General features: G+C 23.5%; 1 protein-coding gene across 7 annotated transcripts in view; it reads right to left on the reverse strand.

Moving 5' to 3' along the window:
- The window catches only part of LOC129614982 (sodium- and chloride-dependent GABA transporter ine), a 60,594-nt gene that overhangs the window by 15,270 nt on the left and 26,377 nt on the right, over nucleotides 1-18,947 (reverse strand). For 4 of the 7 annotated variants that reach the window (XM_055529983.1, XM_055529981.1, XM_055529982.1 and 1 more), the window contains exons 3-4: nucleotides 16,832-17,623; nucleotides 14,191-14,521 (exon numbers count right to left, since the gene is read on the reverse strand). In XM_055529983.1, the coding sequence (XP_055385958.1) occupies nucleotides 14,191-14,521; nucleotides 16,832-17,623 (1,123 nt within the window). Of the gene's footprint in view, nucleotides 1-14,190; nucleotides 14,522-16,094; nucleotides 16,599-16,831; nucleotides 17,624-18,947 lie in introns of those variants that run through there. The other 3 variants (XM_055529988.1, XM_055529987.1, XM_055529986.1) reach the window with 3 other exon arrangements.

Genomic DNA, 18,947 nt, shown 5'->3' on the forward strand with positions numbered 1-18,947 from the left:
TTATGATTAGAAAATTAGAATACTTGAATATTGTCTTTCATAATAACTTAAATTTTTTAAGATTTAATTAAAATTATAAATATTCGTTCCTTCTATAGTTATGAATTGTAGCATGGCCACTAATTGTTAACTTCGGATTTTGATTAAAAATTGTTGATCATTTAGGTTTTGTTACATGTTAGCTCTGAAGGTAAGTAGTAAAAGCCATCCGCAGCAGTTTTATAACAGGTAAAAAAATTTAAAATTTAAGTACATTATAAAAAAAATTTTTGATATTTAAATGCAAAAAGAAATTTCAAGATACCAAAATGCTATTTAACCCTAACAGTCCCTGAACAGGGTTTTTTAAAGTATGCTTAATTAAATTTAAATATAAAAACTTTTAACTCAGGTAACTTTTGTTTCAATTTTTAATTTATTCGAATCTATTAATTTTTAAAATATAATTTCATGCAATTATCGGTCACGGTTACGTTTGAGTAGATCAATTCAAAGAGTTAAATTCAATTGACAGAAAATAAATTATAATACACATTCTAATGTATCGATGCAAGATGGTCGCAATAAACGAGAGTTTTCATGAATTACCGAAGAAAATAATCTAGAAAGAGGCTTTAAATCATATGATTTCGAAGACGTGTAAATGACATACCCAAAACATGCAAAACAAATTTCTCACTGATTGCCTTCTTAACTATTTATTGTTGTTAACGATATGGTAATGATATGGTAAACGATATCCGATGATCCGAGTTAAAAAGTGCAAGCAATCACGTTGTAAGTATCAAAAATAAAAACACAAAAAACTGAATAATATTTTTTTCAAAAATACCTAAATCTTACTACAAGTATTTTTCACTAGTTATGGTATAGTTAAGAACATATTCAGTGTTCAATCAAATAAATGGCAACCATTAATCAAGCCTAATCTAAATATTAAAAATTTCATATGTATATATAATTAATTATTGTTCAGTAGAGATCATAAGGAAATTATTTTGGAATTGAATTTCTAAATTAATAAAATTAATGGTTTATTTTGAAAATTACTGTTTTATTTAAGTTACCGCATTAGAATTCACCCTAATTTTCTATTTTTATATTTCCAATTGCAATTTAATGGAAAAATTTTGAACCCCATTTCAAGAACGACTGGCTCATATTTATAAATTTAATATATATAGTAAAAGTCGTTCTTAAATTATTTTTTTACACTTCAAAACTATTTTACACACTTCAAATTTAACCATAAATGAAATCAAAATAGGTACATATAATATGCGAGAATTACAATTGAAGGTTATATTTTAAATTTCCTGTACGTAAATTTTTTTTCTCATTAACAATTTTATGAATGAAAAATTTCATTCTTACTTAAAATTTTGTGTTTGTTTCTTTCTAATCATAAATTAGTTAAATTTATATATACATACTTATATGTATATTGAAGAATATTGTAAATAGAAGCCTTATGTAATATATATGTATATTTATTTATTTATTTATTTTAATACTTGAAAAAAAAAAAAATTATCTATTAGCATATCTTTTGTGAGCTTGTTATCACTCATAATAAATTTATTACGTAAATTACGTATGGTAAAATTTTTAAGTGATAATGATAATAAAGATGAAGAAAAATAGTCATGTTCTTCTCTTTCATCTATCATATAAATTCATCAAAAATAATAATATGATAAAATTTTTTAAATAAATGTGAAACATATATGAACTATTTTAGAATATTTATACACTGGCAAATTTAATTTAAAACCATAAGACTTTTTTTTTATTTTATGAGAAGAAGAAAAATTAAGTAAAATGTTGATTTTTTGTATCTAGGTGTAAAATATTGAATTAGTTTTCAAATATGGTATTGCATAGGTCTTCAATTAATCTAATATTTTCTATTCTGGTGAATGGAAAGCTTAAACTTTAGTTATATAATTGCGGGTAAAATTTGCTCACTGGTTAAGTAAAATGAACACTAAATAAGAATTTACAAATTTTAAGAAATTTACAAGCTCAAAGAATCGAAATACGCATAATTAAATAAGAATAAATCACGAGATATGAAAAAATTATTTTCAGTATAAAACACTCAAATCACATGTAAAAAACGCATTCTACGAAGTATTTACCTTTAAATATGACATGGCATATATATTACCCTCATTTATAGTATCTATAAATTCAATTGTCATTGATAAATTATAAAAAAAAAGGTTAAAAAAATTGAAAATATTTAATTATATGTATGAGTTGTTTCAATTGAATCAAATATTATTTTAGAGTAAAAAATATATACGCCTGTAATTATGCAAATTTTCGATTTATCTGAAAAATGAAAATATTGTTTTTAACACATATTTCTGTCAAAATTGGAAATGAATGTGCTTATAAGCATCGCTCAGAGTATATGTGTGTCTTTTAAAAGGTTAAAAGATAGAAAACCAAAATTTTATGTGTACAAATAGAACTCAAAATTATGTTTTCAAATCAGCCTGAAAAATTATTTTATTAAAACTATCATCAACAATCTTAAATAATTTCAATTTTTAACAAAATTACTTTCTTAAATAGCAACTTGCAGAAATTTCAAATTTACAATTCGGAAACTAGTTTATTTCGTGAGAACAAAAAACCTTCACATTCTCTTCTTCTCCCAAGTTTTATGATATCATCAAACTAATCAAAATCAATGTAATCGAATAGAAATTGATTTAAATCGATTTATATTCGATTACAATTGATGATTTTAATGTGTATGTATTTTCGATTTCTATTTAGCAAGAACTAGTTTTAGATAAGGCAAAGTTTTAATAATGCGACTAACATAATTATTAAACCCATCCTAACAGCACAGGTTAAGTGACTATTTCAAATTCATATTTTAAGAGGAACACCTCTGTTTTCTTAAGACGAACTAATTACAATATTAGTTACCTATTTTCCTTTTTCGTTCTATAAGTTCTCGAACTAACACACTATTTTTTTAAGCAATTTAAAGCATATTTTCAAATAGATTTCAGATGTTATTTTCGCAAATTAGCAGATCAATGTAATTAGATCATTTTTTCATTTTTTTTCTTCTTATAATACACAATCAGATACAATCGTAACATAAATGGCAATAATTATTTATTTTTAAAATACGTGGGTATATTTAAATTTTTATTTTATATTTATTTGTTTTGTACTTTAATAGAAATATTTTATTATATTTTTAAAATTTTATCACATGTTAATTTTTAATCTTATTTATAAAAATACATAACCATAAATTTGGTGATACACGAAAGAGAAATTTATAAATTGTGATAAATCGAAGCTATTGATATTAAATAAAAGTTTCACTTATATAATTTGATAGAAGTAAATTGGAGCAGCAAATTGTATCCCATATAAATAAGAAAAGAATTTTCTCAGTTCTCGCCAAACAGAAATGGAACAACTTATTTAAGTAGAAAAATTCTGTATGGAGAAGTAAGGAATTAAATTTTCAAATTTCGTTTTATAGGGAACAACAACATTGTTTTTCATTTTTGTTTAGAATTTTTTAAAATTTAGACATGCTGAATACTAAATTGCATGCAAACGTATTTTATGCGTTCAACTTAATTTATTTGAATATTAATTCATTGGAAGTTTTTAACAAGCAAAAGAAATATCATACCAGTATAAAACCCAAAAGTAAAAAGAAAATTATTGAAAATAAATTATTTTGTAGCTATTATCGCATAAGCCTGATCATTTTCTCGATAAAATTTTCCATTTTATTCCATTAAATTTCTCATTTTTCTAAAATATTTTATGTAAAAATTTTAAAATATTGGATAAACTTGCCATTTTCCAAGAAAAGGTAATTGAATTTTGAATCTAGATATTTAATCAATTTTTTTGGAAAGGCGAATCGCATAATATGCGAAATACCTCTCACTTTATAATTTTATTATATCGAAATTAATTCTATTATATTAATCGATTCAGTTAATTCAAATTTTCTCAATGCTCTCATAATACTTTCATAAAATTTTATTACTCACTGAAGTATGCATAGAAAATAATGCGCTTAAGAGTGCAATTTTTTAAAGAATAATTGACAAAAACTCTATTAAAATTTTAGTTTTTTCTCAAAAATTGTATCTCAAAAATGAGAGAGGATTTTAGAAGAGCTTAAAACAAAATTTAAAATTCTCTATAATGTTAAATTCTTAATCTTTTTTTAACATCACATCGCACTTCTATAAATTCTAATTTAAGAAACTTTTTTAATTACTTATAATTTCCTGTACAAATTTTAATTAGCCTCAATAAAGAAAATAAAAATTTTCCAATCACAATTTAAAAAATTTCATTTTGTTTTTTATAATCTACTATTACATAAACTACTAATTTTATTTTTATTTATTTTTAGTTTTAAATAATTTTCGCATATTTTAAATTATTAAGAAAAGGAAAAGTTTATTTTCATTATGATGAAGGAAAACACATTATCACACTGTTATACATACATATATAAAGTTTGCATAGATACTATATAAGATTTTACTTAAAATATATTTATTTAACATTGAATTAATTTCGGAAAAATTATGATGGAGGGCAGAGAACAAAAAAAAAACAAAAAACAAAATCTTAATTGAAACGAAAGTGAGAATAAATCGAATGTAAACTTAGATTATGCAAAATACACACAATATTTTCATTGAAAGTAATTCGTATGTTCTGTTAATATAATGTATAACATGACAGATAACATAACATTCTCATAGAAATTAATTTATTCCATATTTAACATAATATTAAGAATGTATAATTGTATAATTTTGGAACGTGAATAAAATTGACAATATTTGTTATTGGAGTCACATAAGTATTTGTGTTATTATTTTCATTATTTATAATTAATTTAAAAATAAATAATTTTTATTCTATATATACAATGTAATTTCCGATTGGGAATAATTAACGTTTGCAATAAATTTTAATATAAAAAAGAAATGTTGCATTATTTTTATCTCGTTTAATTTTGTATATGCAAAGTTAGAACTAATTGTAAATTAATAATTTTGTTTAGCATGTCTAGACATTAGACGAATATATAAAAACATATTATTTATTATGTTTCGGTTTTTGTATTTACAAATTGCTTGCGTAGGTATGTCTGTCCTTGTGTTTATTAATTACATTACAGTTTTACTTTTATTATTATGTAAATACTAAAAATACAGGAAACTGTTGAGAAAAATTTGTACTATCAAAATGTCTTGTTTTTAAGGAAAATTCAAGGACACTTTCTTATATGCATTATGTTTCTAGCAACTGTACGGAGCTAATTTTGATAATTTACAATACAATTTTATGCAATTATTTTGTAATTTTTGTCTATAAACCAAAACTTAAGTATAAGAATTTATAAATTGAATTAATTTTTAAAAATTTATTTGTACATTTATAATTGAAACATTAAACAAGTAAAATATAATATTGAAATTTGCATATTTCTAGTATTTGTAGGAATAGCTTTAATATGGAAATTTTGTGTTATAGAAAATGTAACTATTTAGACTTAAAAAAAATGAAAATTAATACTCGTATTCATTGGTGCAGTTTCTATTGTATTAAAAAATTTGTTTTGTTTTTCTTAAAACATGTCAGAGGTTTTTAAAATATTAATTACAAGTTTCATAGCCATTTCCTATTTTATTTTAATTTATGTTATTAATTTTTAATTTATGAAATTAAAATATTCTATATAAAGTGTTCATTATTAGTAATTCCCGCGTAATATTATAATACAAATTCGAAATATTAATATTGAGCTATGTGACTATTTACAGTCAGTATAGAGAATTTCAGAATTCTAGCGAAAGAATATATTTTAGAAAGATATGTGTTGTAGATCCTGGTATTTATCAAATTGTAGTTTTATTTTCAAAATGTTTTAAAGAAAATTTTAAAATGAAGTAAGATTTTGATTAAAGATTTAATGTTATATTACAGTTTTTTATTTGGAACTAATATAATTTATATCAGTCAAAGAATTCAATTAGTTTAATTTTAAGGAAAAAATATTTGTTCAAGAAAATCAAAGAAAATAATATTAATGTCAATTTTAAGTCAATTATAATATCCCTTTCATGTCAAAAGAAAATTATAGCAATAAATTATTCATTGATCATTCCTGTTATACTGTTATATTTCTAATTACAAAATATCCGTATAAATAAATTAAAAATGCATTGGTTTTGCTATATGATATTGGCAGAATATTAAATACATATTTTGCGTAAAATTTTATTAAAAGTTTACGTTGAATTAATAATATAATCAGCATCAAAAATATATACATATATAAGTAAATCAATTGTAAGTGACTGAACATAAAAACCAACTGGACCACATACTATATAGACTACTCCAAAATCGCTATATATATACTGGATTTGGCTCTGAGACAATGTAATATTGTCACAAACTATTTTCTAGTAATCTACCAAAATATAAAATCTGGTAATATTCTACATGATACGCATACTTACATAATTTCTATTGCAAATATTGTACCGATTAATTTCTTTTTATGTAGGTATACATGTATGAAACTATTATGTACGTATAAAATTAGTTATTTCTATCAGGGTTACCACAGGAAGAGCAAACAAAATTACTATTAATGTTTAATAAAGTTGGGTCAAACTATTAATTTGCAATGTAGCATTTTTCTCTTCAACATGTGAAAATACTGCTTTTAAAAACACTCAAGCTGTTCTTTATTATTAAAATTACATTCAATCATATACGAAACAATTTCAAAGGTTGCATTCATTTAGGATGAACAGTCTTTGAAATAAAACAAAAAAAAAATTTAAAGAGGCGTTAACATAATGTGTCAGTTAAGAAAATTTAATTATATTTGTCAATGGCATGACATTTACCGTTAAGTGTTTTACCATCATTTATATAAATTTAAAAAAGCTTGTATAGTTTCGAAAATATAAGGAACCTAAAATTCAAATTTTACAAATTTGGAGGGGTGATAACTTGCGGGTAGGGGGGTGGAGATGAAAAAAAATTTTCTTCACACTAAATGAACTATTTATTAGTGTCTAAAAGTTGTTAAAATTTCCGACTTTTAAAACCAGGAGTCCAGAAGAAAAACGACATCAAAATTAAGAAAAAACGGTTTTTAGGGACAACAATTTGCTGCTACAAATTTTTACAATTTGGTACAAATCTAACTTTTTATAGAAAAGTAAGAAAGGATCTTATCTGGCTAGCACATACACCACCGCAAAGGATATTTTTTTTCTTTAGTGGAAATATCGCAGAAGTAGAAGAAAATTTCACGGAAGGAAGTCAATAACATAGCCGAAAAGTAGAAAACAGTTTATAACATTTTTCTATCACGGAGAAGTGAATTCTTGTTGCAAACTTGACATATGAAATTTATTGAGAATAGATAACCTTCTTCATTGTATGGAATGCGGTCGGTAAATATCCTATGTTTACCAAATATGATATTGATGGTGAATTTCCTTTTTCTTTGAAAATATGTAGCTCTTTGATTAAGTCGATACATCTAATTAATATGAATAAATTGAATTTTAGGTTATTAAGCGAAAAATTACCACTTTTGTTAGAAAATTACCAAAACGGCAACCCTTTTCTTTGTGCATTTTTATCAACATTATTATATATGCAATTCAAAAATATAAACAAGTAACAAAACAAATTAATCATATAGTTATCATTTATAGTTTGTAATACATATGTAGAACACGTTAAACACTGTAATTAGCTGACCGTGAATATGAAAATGAAAATTGAAAAATTACATGCATTAAAAGTGTAAAAACAAATAGCCGGTTATACTCGTAAATATGAGAGCATGAATACATTTTGCATGTTTCTGGTGACGATTATAAAAGACAAAAACGAATAAAAAAAGGAAAATTAAATATTTTACGGTATAAGGAAATCTCTGTCAAAGCTGATGTTGACAAGAAAAATTTTGTTATTAATTTTAAAATAAAACAAATTTTAACACCAAATACAAAAACAAAACTTAGGAAAATCACAATTTTGAATAATAAATCTAAATAGAAGCTTATAGGTATGTCTAGTGTATGTGTGATTGCATTTTTCCATTAAAAAAATATGATTTTGTTTTATAGAAATGCTCTAAATATTTTTGCCTTTTATAAAATTATAATTCGAGGAAGAGATGCGTCATTCATCAACAATATTTACTGCTCTTTTTAAAGTGCAGTAGAGCAAATATGTAAATTTGTTTTTGCAGTTTCATGAGTTACTATAAAAATTGAATCTTATTAAAAAAATTTAAAAAATCTTATTATAAGTCTCAACATTACTTACTATAAGAAGACCGGATTTAATCGCTTCCAAATTTTAAAATAAAAGATATTCATTTTTTTGAAATTTATTTTGAAAAAGGGTCTTGCAAACCAAAAGTAAGTATACGAAAATATAATTTAGACTTATAAGATTGTGCCGGTTTGCGGGATGTTATTATCGTAATCAAGCATTTTTGCTTACATTATCAAAATTTCAAGACCTTCATTAATAAAATACCTAAATACTCATACTTTTTAACTTTATGACTTAATTGAAACAGAAATTCCTCCTCAAATCTGTGTCTGAGTCTGTTTCTGACGTAAATATTTTAAAATTCAAAGTTGTTTTTTTGTAATTAAATATACAACTGCTTATATATACGTATATAGCTATATGTTTCTTAAATATTTTTAAAAAATATTAAAAAAAAGAAACAAACAATTTTACTTGAATTTTTAATTAGATGATTTCAGGAAAGATGCTCATTAGTATGATAATATTTGTGTAGGCAACTTTTGATGATACAAAAAGCAAATCGGTACATTTACTGTACGTAAATACATCACATTAGCAGTATTATATCTAGGTATGTATGTATATATTTCAATTTATTTTTATACTAATTAAATATTGAAACACTTTTATTTATTGATAATTATTAATCGGAAAATATTATTAAAGATAATCTAATTTCATGAACTAATGTTACTAAGTTCATGTCATTTAATTATTTTCTATCCTACTCTAATATCGAATATTTGTTATGTATTAGCATTTTATTTGTAAACAAAGCAAAAATTTAATATTATACAGTTTTCGATGACATGTGTTTCAATTTTCTTTATTTTAATTATATATGCACTAGAAAGAAGTAATAAAGTAAAATTTTAGTTTAATAATTTTTTTTTTCATATTAAATTTTAAAAGTGTTGGCTATAGGATACAAAATTGTCGTCACAAAAAATTGTTACGAAAATTCAATTCTAATGTAGATTTAACTTGCTTTAGTTTGTCATACCTGTAACGCGTATTTTGGAATAAAGCCCCGAATTTATTGTAAATATTAAAAAATATTTCCATAATTGGAACTACAAATTAATTCTCAGATATTGAATTATATACCCGTAGAGAGAAATTTTACTCACATATCGTATATCAAAATATTTTATGTAAGGAAACTCTTTTAAAATACTTATAAAATTAAATATATATGTACTTAAAATAGTCCAATTGTTGAAATCAAATTCCCTATAAATAACGCAGGTCGATAAATGCATAGACAGGTAAATACATGAGTAAATTTTTAAAAAATTACCCACAATGTGAATATTGATTTCTAAAGTGAACAAAAAATAGTTGTATGTACATTTTTTAAAATTGTAATTTAGTACTCGTATAAGAGTTATTCGCTAATGAATTAAATATAAACATATTTGAATTTGTCCGATTTCCTTGCTCATCATTTCTGTTGTCCACTGTATAAGCAAAACCGAAAATATAAATCTTTATATTAGCATTTTTTCTAAGAAAATTTCATATAAAAATAATATTAATATGAATTCGTTTAGAGTTCAAGTCTAAAACTTTCTAGCTGCTGGCAAAAATTGATATCAATTTTTCCAAATAACACTTGACAAGAATTTTGTAAAAATACGTTTCGTTCTACTTCGGATCCAATAATAATTTTGTATGGAAATTTATGTTTTATTTTTATACAGAGTAGTCGGCAAGTATCATTCAAACTCCTGGGGCGGATGACTCCTTGCAGTTTATTTTAGTAAACAAATTGTTCATTTAGGATAGTAACAAATTGTTAGCATTTGCTCAGTAAAAATACCTATAACTGTAACGTCAATGGAGGATGCTTTGAGCAACAGGTACTTAAACATGAAATTTTAAGTTAGATTACAGAAAATTTTTCAAAAAACGTTAATTCGCGCTATGTTGTTTGTGAAAAAGTGACACAATGTGATTCCCAACTATAATGTGCTTATTTCAACTACATATCACAATTTTATTTTAATATTTAGAATTTTTCTATCTGTTGAAAAATATATGAAATATGCCAAAGGAATTTTTATATTGCCATTTTCAAAATTTCAATAAATAAATGAAGTGCATTATTTGCTTAGTTTAAGAGATATTTAATTACATATACTTAATTATTTCATGAATGAAGTGAATAAATTGTCACTTAATTGCATAATAAGAATTAAAAATTTCATATATATGGTATGTAAGTACTTAAAGCTTTAAAAATTTACTTTCATTATTAAAATTATTGTTAGCATTTGTAAAGTATTTTATTTCATTGTAAAATATTTCATATAATAAATGTACATTATAATTAAAAATAAATTAGAAAGTTTTTTTTTCATTTCGATAAATAATGCCACAAAGTATTTTAAAGTGTCGGCATACTAAAGATTCTTTGTGTTTTAACAAAAAGAATAATAAGAAATTCTTAAAAGAAATTATGATTTCTTTGACCGGCATGAAAATCAAATGCAAACTTAATAATTAAAAAACAAAGAAAAAAAAATAATTTGTAAAATCAAATTGAGTGATGTAATTTTCATAATAATTAATTTCTTATACCAATAACTTCAATTAAATTGATTAGAATATTAATTTTGTATAAATGTTTGCATTTTTATTTTATTGATTGTAAAGCTACATACATATATAACATGTTCGTATGCACATATGACATAAAATAATTATACTTTGAAATAAAAAATAAGTACACAAAGAATGACACATGCTTGTCACAATACATAAGTTATTTACTTAGGCACTATAACCAGGGTTGCCAAATCTGGAGTAAAAACACAAAACTTGGGATTTTCATTGCTGTCGGATAATAATTTAAGTAATTTTTATTTTGGGTAATTTTGTGTAATTTTAGTTTTTGTGAATTTAGGTTGAAAAATTATAAATTTTAGGGTAATTAGAAAAAATCTAAAAAGTTTTCAATTGCAAAAAAAATTTTCTTTTTAAGAAAATATTCAATTGCAATTTTTTTGTAAAAATTGTTTTTTATTATTTGTCATGTAAACGTCATTTTTATTCTTGGGTAAACAGAAAACTGATTTTAAACTTTGTTTAAATTCTGGTTGGTCCCTTACGAAAAAATGTTGGACACTTACACTAAAAATTTATTTAAATTTAAAATTTTTTTTTAAGTTTCAATCTTCAAATGGTTGATAAACTACTCTACAAGCGGTTGAACGTTTTCAAAATTCTTGAAGAAATCAAGTTGAATAGAACTAACTAGAACAGCACTAGAGTTATAAAAAAATAAAGTGATTTAAACCTTTTTTCGAGCAATTTAGCATTTTCTATTTAGCAACCCTGACTATAACTGTCATTATATAGTATTTATTTTTTTTTTAAATAGATTGCTGTCTTTTTCTTAAGATTATAAACTTTTATAGTAATAATCTGATAATTGTAAATATTTTTATTGAAATAATTTTGTGCAAATAATAAAGTATTTCGCTGTACATACATACATATATTGCTTATAATAATAACATAAAAATGAGAAATAAATTTAACTGATAGCGAAAAAATTAAATAGATGTGATCAGCACACAACTGCACCGTATTCTAAAGAATATTTTTATAAAATCGGGTAAAATTATTTTTATTACTTTAGCTATAGAGGATCTTAATGTATAAGATAGTTGAAAAGCCTTTAAAAAAATATTTCAAATTTGGGAGCTCGGCTTTTCAAATCTATTTCTCAATGTAGAATGTATTCTCAATGTATGTTTCCTGTTAAGAGATTATGTCGTATATATGCGTCAATTTCAAAAGTTCGTGTCTTAGTTAATGTCGTACATGTGCGTCAAGCCCATAGATTCATATAATGTACTCCTATAATGTGAGAATAAAGATGTCTGTGGTCATGCCGAAAAAGAAAATTGCATTTGCTATGAAATTTAAAGTTAAGCAAAAAACGAAAATTTCCCTGTTAATAAAATTTCGTAAATACGCGTCTTCGCTTGAAATTAATTCAGCACAGTAAATCGAGTTGTCTAAGAAAAACTAGCTTAACAGATTAATAGTAATTGTTTCCATGCCCTGAAGTTTGCTATTTTCGCTTAAATGTTAAATATACACTATGATAGATATATGTACATATAATTTTAAGGTGTTATGCATGTATAAAACTAAAGTGACATAATAAACCCGTCGCAAATGCCATTCAGCCGAAAAAAGAGATACAGAAATGCACATTGGAATCTAGATATTTATGTCAAATTTAATGTGATCGCAATACCTCTCTTATTGCATGTACATATGTAATATTACGGATAGCAATTTATTATACTTAGCAATGTGTGTACCAAACATAACTGTAATTTTGTATTCTTTAAGGGCAATTTTAAAATCATTATCTATGAAAGGTTATCACAGGTATTATCTGCTTTCAATACAGTTCATTAATTCAATTTGTAATCATTGATTTATACAACACTTTTGCAATATACGATCAAATAATGATTATTATAAGGAAAGGGTTAATTAAAACTTCGATTCTTTGAAACCAAACGTTTATAAAACATGTTTATTATATTATTAATGTTATACAAATTCTTATATTCTTCTGAAATACATATCTTCTACATTCTTCTTTATGAAAAAATTTAAATATATAAGAAATTTATTTTTAAAATTTTACTCTGTTACTAAAGAATTTTATGGTGTGCGTTTATTAATAAATATTACGAAAAAGTAATGAAAAGTATTTTATATTATTAAAGTATATACAGTAGACCCCAGCTTATATGAACTAATTAATGTCAGGAGGAGGGTAGAGAGTTGTATAGGTATATAATCAAAGTAAAAAAAGGTATTTAACATGCTACTTATAATAATTAGAATAGTTATTTGATTGATTTTAAAATAACATTACACTTGTAGCCATTATAATAATAATAGGATATTTCCTAATTTTTCTGCAAAGCTTAACTCATACAAGAATTCTCTATGATTCACTGCTGGGAAATTGGAGCGTAGACTATAAATGTAAAAACTGGAGTGTGAGATTGTTGGGGTGCATTAAAATTTACCAATTTGCTATATTTTGAACTGTATGCTAATAAAAGCTGGTTTCAATAACTAAAATGTGCACATATAAATTATTGAAGCAGGTACTTAAATTTCCTTTCAAATTGGGTTGACTTTTTTTAATACTTATGCAAAATATTTAATAAAATATAATTTCGGAAATTTACTTTGACCTAACATTAATTTGAAATTTAATTACTCCCTACATTAATCAATTCAAAAATTTGACTTAAATACGTTTTAAACTTGAATTAATATTCACTATAAGAACTAGTGTGTACTAACGTTGAATATTACGAGTATTGCAATAATTCATTAAAAATTTAACACTTAATTTTCAATAAATTCGTTGATAATAAACCGCTTTAAACCTAATATTTCTGCATTATAGCAGATGCATTTTAAGAACTGGTTATAATTTAAATAATTCAACTTAACTATTTTGTAAATATTTCTTCTTTTGTAATAAATAGAGAAAAAGAAAAATAAATAGCAAGAAGAATACGGTATATCAGATTAGTGTAAAGGTTAAGTAAATTTTGTTATTGTTTACTCTACCTTGAACATCACATAAGTATACACATACAATAAGAACAACAATAATACTAAATAATATTTTATATCCACAAAATTATTCTTATTATCCGTAAATATTATATAGATATAAATGTATAATTCAAAGGACAAAATGTTATACGTAATTCATATAAAAAAGAGAACAAAAATATTAAAAAAAAAATATTGACTTACGGTTGTGGTGGTGGATTAACAATTTTAAGAAGTTCTGTTGGTGAATTCGGTACATGTCTTATAACTAATTTTCTACCATCCGTTGAACCAACTCCAATTGATGCTAATGAACGTACTGAATTAGCATCTGAAAATATTTTACCACCAAAATGACTACTAATTGGTGGTGTTAAATATGCTATCGTATTTGTTTGTGGAGAATTTTTATCTTTTTCGTCAAATATATAGGAACTTGTTCGTAATATTCGATGATTATGGCTTCCATTTGCTTCTGAATGTACTGACATCTGTTGAAATTGAAGTTGATCAGCAATATTATCTGGTATATGTGCTGTTTATGTTTTTTTTTTATTTGGTTTTTGTTTTTTTTTTGTTTTATATTTTTTATTCATATATATGTATGTATATATTTTTATTCAATCATTTTTTAAAATATGTATAAGTATTTCATGAAATTCATATGGCCAAAAATAAATAGAAAAGAAAAATACAAAAAAAAATAAAAATAAAATTTGATAACAAAACACTTTAAAATTTTAATACAAATTTTTTGTGGAAAACAACAAAAACAATAAAAATTTAAGAAACTATTATACTTTATAAATGATTTTGTACTATAAAAATTAACAAAATTTTAAATTTTATTTGAAATAAATTCACTTTTAATTAATAAATTACAAAAAAAAGGAAAAAAACAAAATAAATCTAAACTAAAATGTACTAGACAAAAACTAAGTTCAAAAACACTAAAATATTTTACGAGTAAGTGTTGCCAAATTTTTTAAATTTTTTTCACAGAGTGGAGAATAGTTTGTAAGAGAGATAGATATTTTGTAGACAGTGCAAAATATTTTGTTTAATAAAATTTCTTTTCTTATTTACTGAATAAATAAACACGACGACACGTAAAAAATTTCATAAATTTTAATTACAGAAAACTCATTATTAAAAAATTTAATAAACTATAATTACTGAATTATAATGTTTAATCATGCATTTTTTAAAAGTTGAGCATTTTCCACAAATAACTTGTCTTCACGAATTTAAGGAAGAGCAACCTGAATTATAGGAATTCAATAATACTTAAATACTGAGAAAAATTAGTTAATTTAAGGCACGTAGTGCACTATCCTAACACAGCTCTAATGAATATATTTTACTAATAATGTTATAAAGAATGAATTAAATATTTAAATTCAAAATCAAAATTCTCGGAATATGAGCATTTCATTTAAAATTTGTAAATTGTAATCAAAATCCGTAAATTTTCTATATATGTACAAACTAATAGTATAAACAGTAAATTAAAATCATAAAGAAAAATGGCAAATAAATATTATTGAAAGAAATTATAGAAATTTCTATTGGATTAATCTCATTAGATGAAACTATGTTATATCATGAATTAATTTACATGAAATAAATCGTTTACTAATTTCCTACCAGTTTCGAATGAGAATCAATAAAAATTTTGATTTTAAGTGAAAAGAAATTAATTATTCATTTTTTTTTCACGATTACTTTCAGTCAATAATTATTGTGAATGAGCCACATTTCAATTGTTAAATTATTTAAAAATTTTAATATCCAATGAATCATTTTTAAACTTTGAAATAATGTATATGTTTAGCTATTTCATTTTATTATAATTAAAATTTTATTTCAGTACTTTAAAATAAAGACAAGTGTAAGATAATTTTATAAAACAGAGAAAGCCCTAATCAAACAAATACTTTGTATTCAAAAATTTAACAGCTTGAATTTTATCATATTTTTAAAATTAAAAAATGGCAACTCTATGATAATTTTATATTTTGACATTCTTGAAAGCACTTCGTAATTTTTTGTTTTTTCATTTTTTGTTTTTTTTTTTTGGGAACAAGTAACGGGTTGTGGAGACTTACTGAATTTGTTTAAAAATTGCTTGATGCGAAATTAAAATATTGCTTTGTTATTATTAATATAAATTATTTAAATAATAAATTACAAAAAAAAAATACTTAAAAAAAAGTAAACTAATATTTTGTAACACAAACGATAAAAATCGATACTTCAAAATGAAATTAGATAAATTGGATAAAATTAGATTAAAAATAGTATACGAATTATTATCACTACTATTAATCCTGGCAATTAACTAAAAAAATATAACGGTAATTATTTAAGACAACGCTTTATCAGATTTGACAACGCGCGCGCACGGCTATTCAAATCTAACAAAAGCTCAATTAAAACTGTTAAGCTTTTTTTTATTACTGCATATTATAGGCGGACGAAACTAAAGTGAAATTTTTTTTTTTACTTTTTTATTATCTATTTATGCTTTTTTTTGTTTCACAGTTAATGAATATCGCATAAAAGATATATGTATGTACGTGTATTACACTCAAAATGAATGTACACATGTGTACATACAAATAATAAAAAAGAACAAATGATACTTTAGCGCCGAGAAGTATAAAAAAAAATCTCAGTTGCTTTTAAGCAAAATAATGATAGTAGTAAAGAATAACGGTAATTTTCAATTTACAACTACATTTATAGTACATTTACATAATTGTATATGTATGTATGTATTTCCTAACATTTTATTTCTCTTTTATTGTTTATTTGCATTGTGTATGTACTTATATACTCATACCTGATACAACTGATCTCATACTAATATTCTGATTTTTTGGCCGATATTTTACAACCCCTAATGCATTATGACTTAAAGAACTTGAAATTGTTGGGAAATTGCAATAACTAATAATATGATTTTCACCAGTTGTACTAACACCAATTATTGGATTTTTTATATGTGTTGAATAAAATGATGTTGGAGAATTTGTACGATTTAATAATAACATTGATGAAGTTGAATCTGAGATATGTTGCTGAGAATTTCTGTTGCTTGCAACTGTCATTAAATTATTATGTGATGAATCAAATGAATTATAAGCTTTTAAATTTGAATTTTGTAAATTTATTGTAGTAGCAACAGAATTAGTTGTTGAATTAGATGCGATTGTGATACAAGGTAAATTACTATTATTAGTGGTTGGAGAAATATTAGAAATTGAAGCAGTTAATGCTGTAGCTTTTAATGTCGCCATATCGACTAGTCTATTGGGATTTTGTCTTTTATTATGATTAATAGCATCCGATTCTTGTTGATTATAATAATAATACTGTTGTTGGTTTTGTTCTTGTTGCTTTTGTAGTTGCTGTTGTTCTTGTTGTTGCTCTTGTAAATTATCGGCATTAGAATTTATTATTTTTGTATTAATATTAAGGTTATCATTTGTAATTGAATCGTTTTTGAAATTGTTATCATCATCACCAACTATAAAAACAGGTTGATGAATTGGAGACATATTAGATCTTACATTATAAAAATTAATATTATTTTCGTTGCTTTGGTAAGTTGCTAATGTCGATGGTAATGAATCTAAAATATTAACAAATATTTTTTAAAATTATTGAAAAATAATTGTTTTATATGAAATATAAACATTTACATAACATAATATTTGTTTTACACATAAGAAAGTGATAGAAAAGTGAAAATTGAAAGAAAAGTGCGCATTTTGTTTGTATAGAAACTATTTGAAAAATTTAATAATCAAAAATGTTCTCACAATGACAGAGTAACAATGGTTAAATACCTTTTGTTGCATCCAGGGAAGAATGTCTCCGGTTCAATAATTTGTAATATTTACATAATGTGCTTATATAATGTGTTTTAATAAATACAAGAACAGATAAAAATATTTACATTGTAGGTAGTTAATAATAATTTTAATTTTAATTATTATAAATATATTTCAACCGGAATGCAATTTATTGTGCTGCACAAGATAAATCTCAAAATGCAATTAAACAATATGAAACAAGAATGAATTTAAAATGATTTATTCATGAATTTCTACAAGCTGATAAAGATATAAATTTTTAGTACAGTTTAATTATTTCATAAAAGTATAAGCCATATGTATGTATGTGTGTAATTATTATCTATGCAAATTTAAATTTGAGTAAGGTAAAACGATAGAACAGTTTTGACAAACAGCACATTTTTTCGACGAATAAAATTTAAACGGATTTTGGAAAGGAAAATTAGGTACTATACTCGTATATGTTATGTAAAAAAATAAAATATGTAAAAATAAATACATTAGTGCAATTAACATGAGCAAAGACAAAGTTTATGTAGAGGAATTTAAGAAACTTACATCATTCTAAATTTTAACTTAAAAGATTCATAGGTTTTTATTGTGGCAAATGCAAAATTTGAAAATGATTAAATGCAAAACTGAAATACTAATTCAGTTAGTATTTTGAGAAAGCTTAAAGGGTAGTTTGTTACATGCATATTGTGTTAGTTGTATCACTTGAGGTGATAGAATATTATTGAAATAAATTTGTTCTTCAGCATAGAATTTCGAATTTTGGAATTGATTTTATTCAGGAAATACCAATATTTTTGAAAAACAATCCATCACGTTAAATGATGCGGCTAACAGAATATGGGTGTTGGTTAGGATTTTGTAAACTTACAAACATTATAATAGGTAGATTCTTTATGAAATAATTCTGTGGAAAGACGGACAACACAGACAATTAAATTAATTTTAAAAGCTAAGAATGACTGGATGTACGTGGGATATAATAGCTTTATTTACAGATTTTTATGATTGATATGGGAGGAAAATTTATCACACTTATCACAATAATTTAAAATTCAAATTACTTCTAAATGCTTCTGATTCTAT

This window comes from Condylostylus longicornis, unplaced genomic scaffold (assembly GCF_029603195.1).
Source record: "Condylostylus longicornis isolate FDR11 unplaced genomic scaffold, ASM2960319v2 ptg000135l, whole genome shotgun sequence".
NCBI lineage: Eukaryota > Metazoa > Arthropoda > Insecta > Diptera > Dolichopodidae > Condylostylus > Condylostylus longicornis.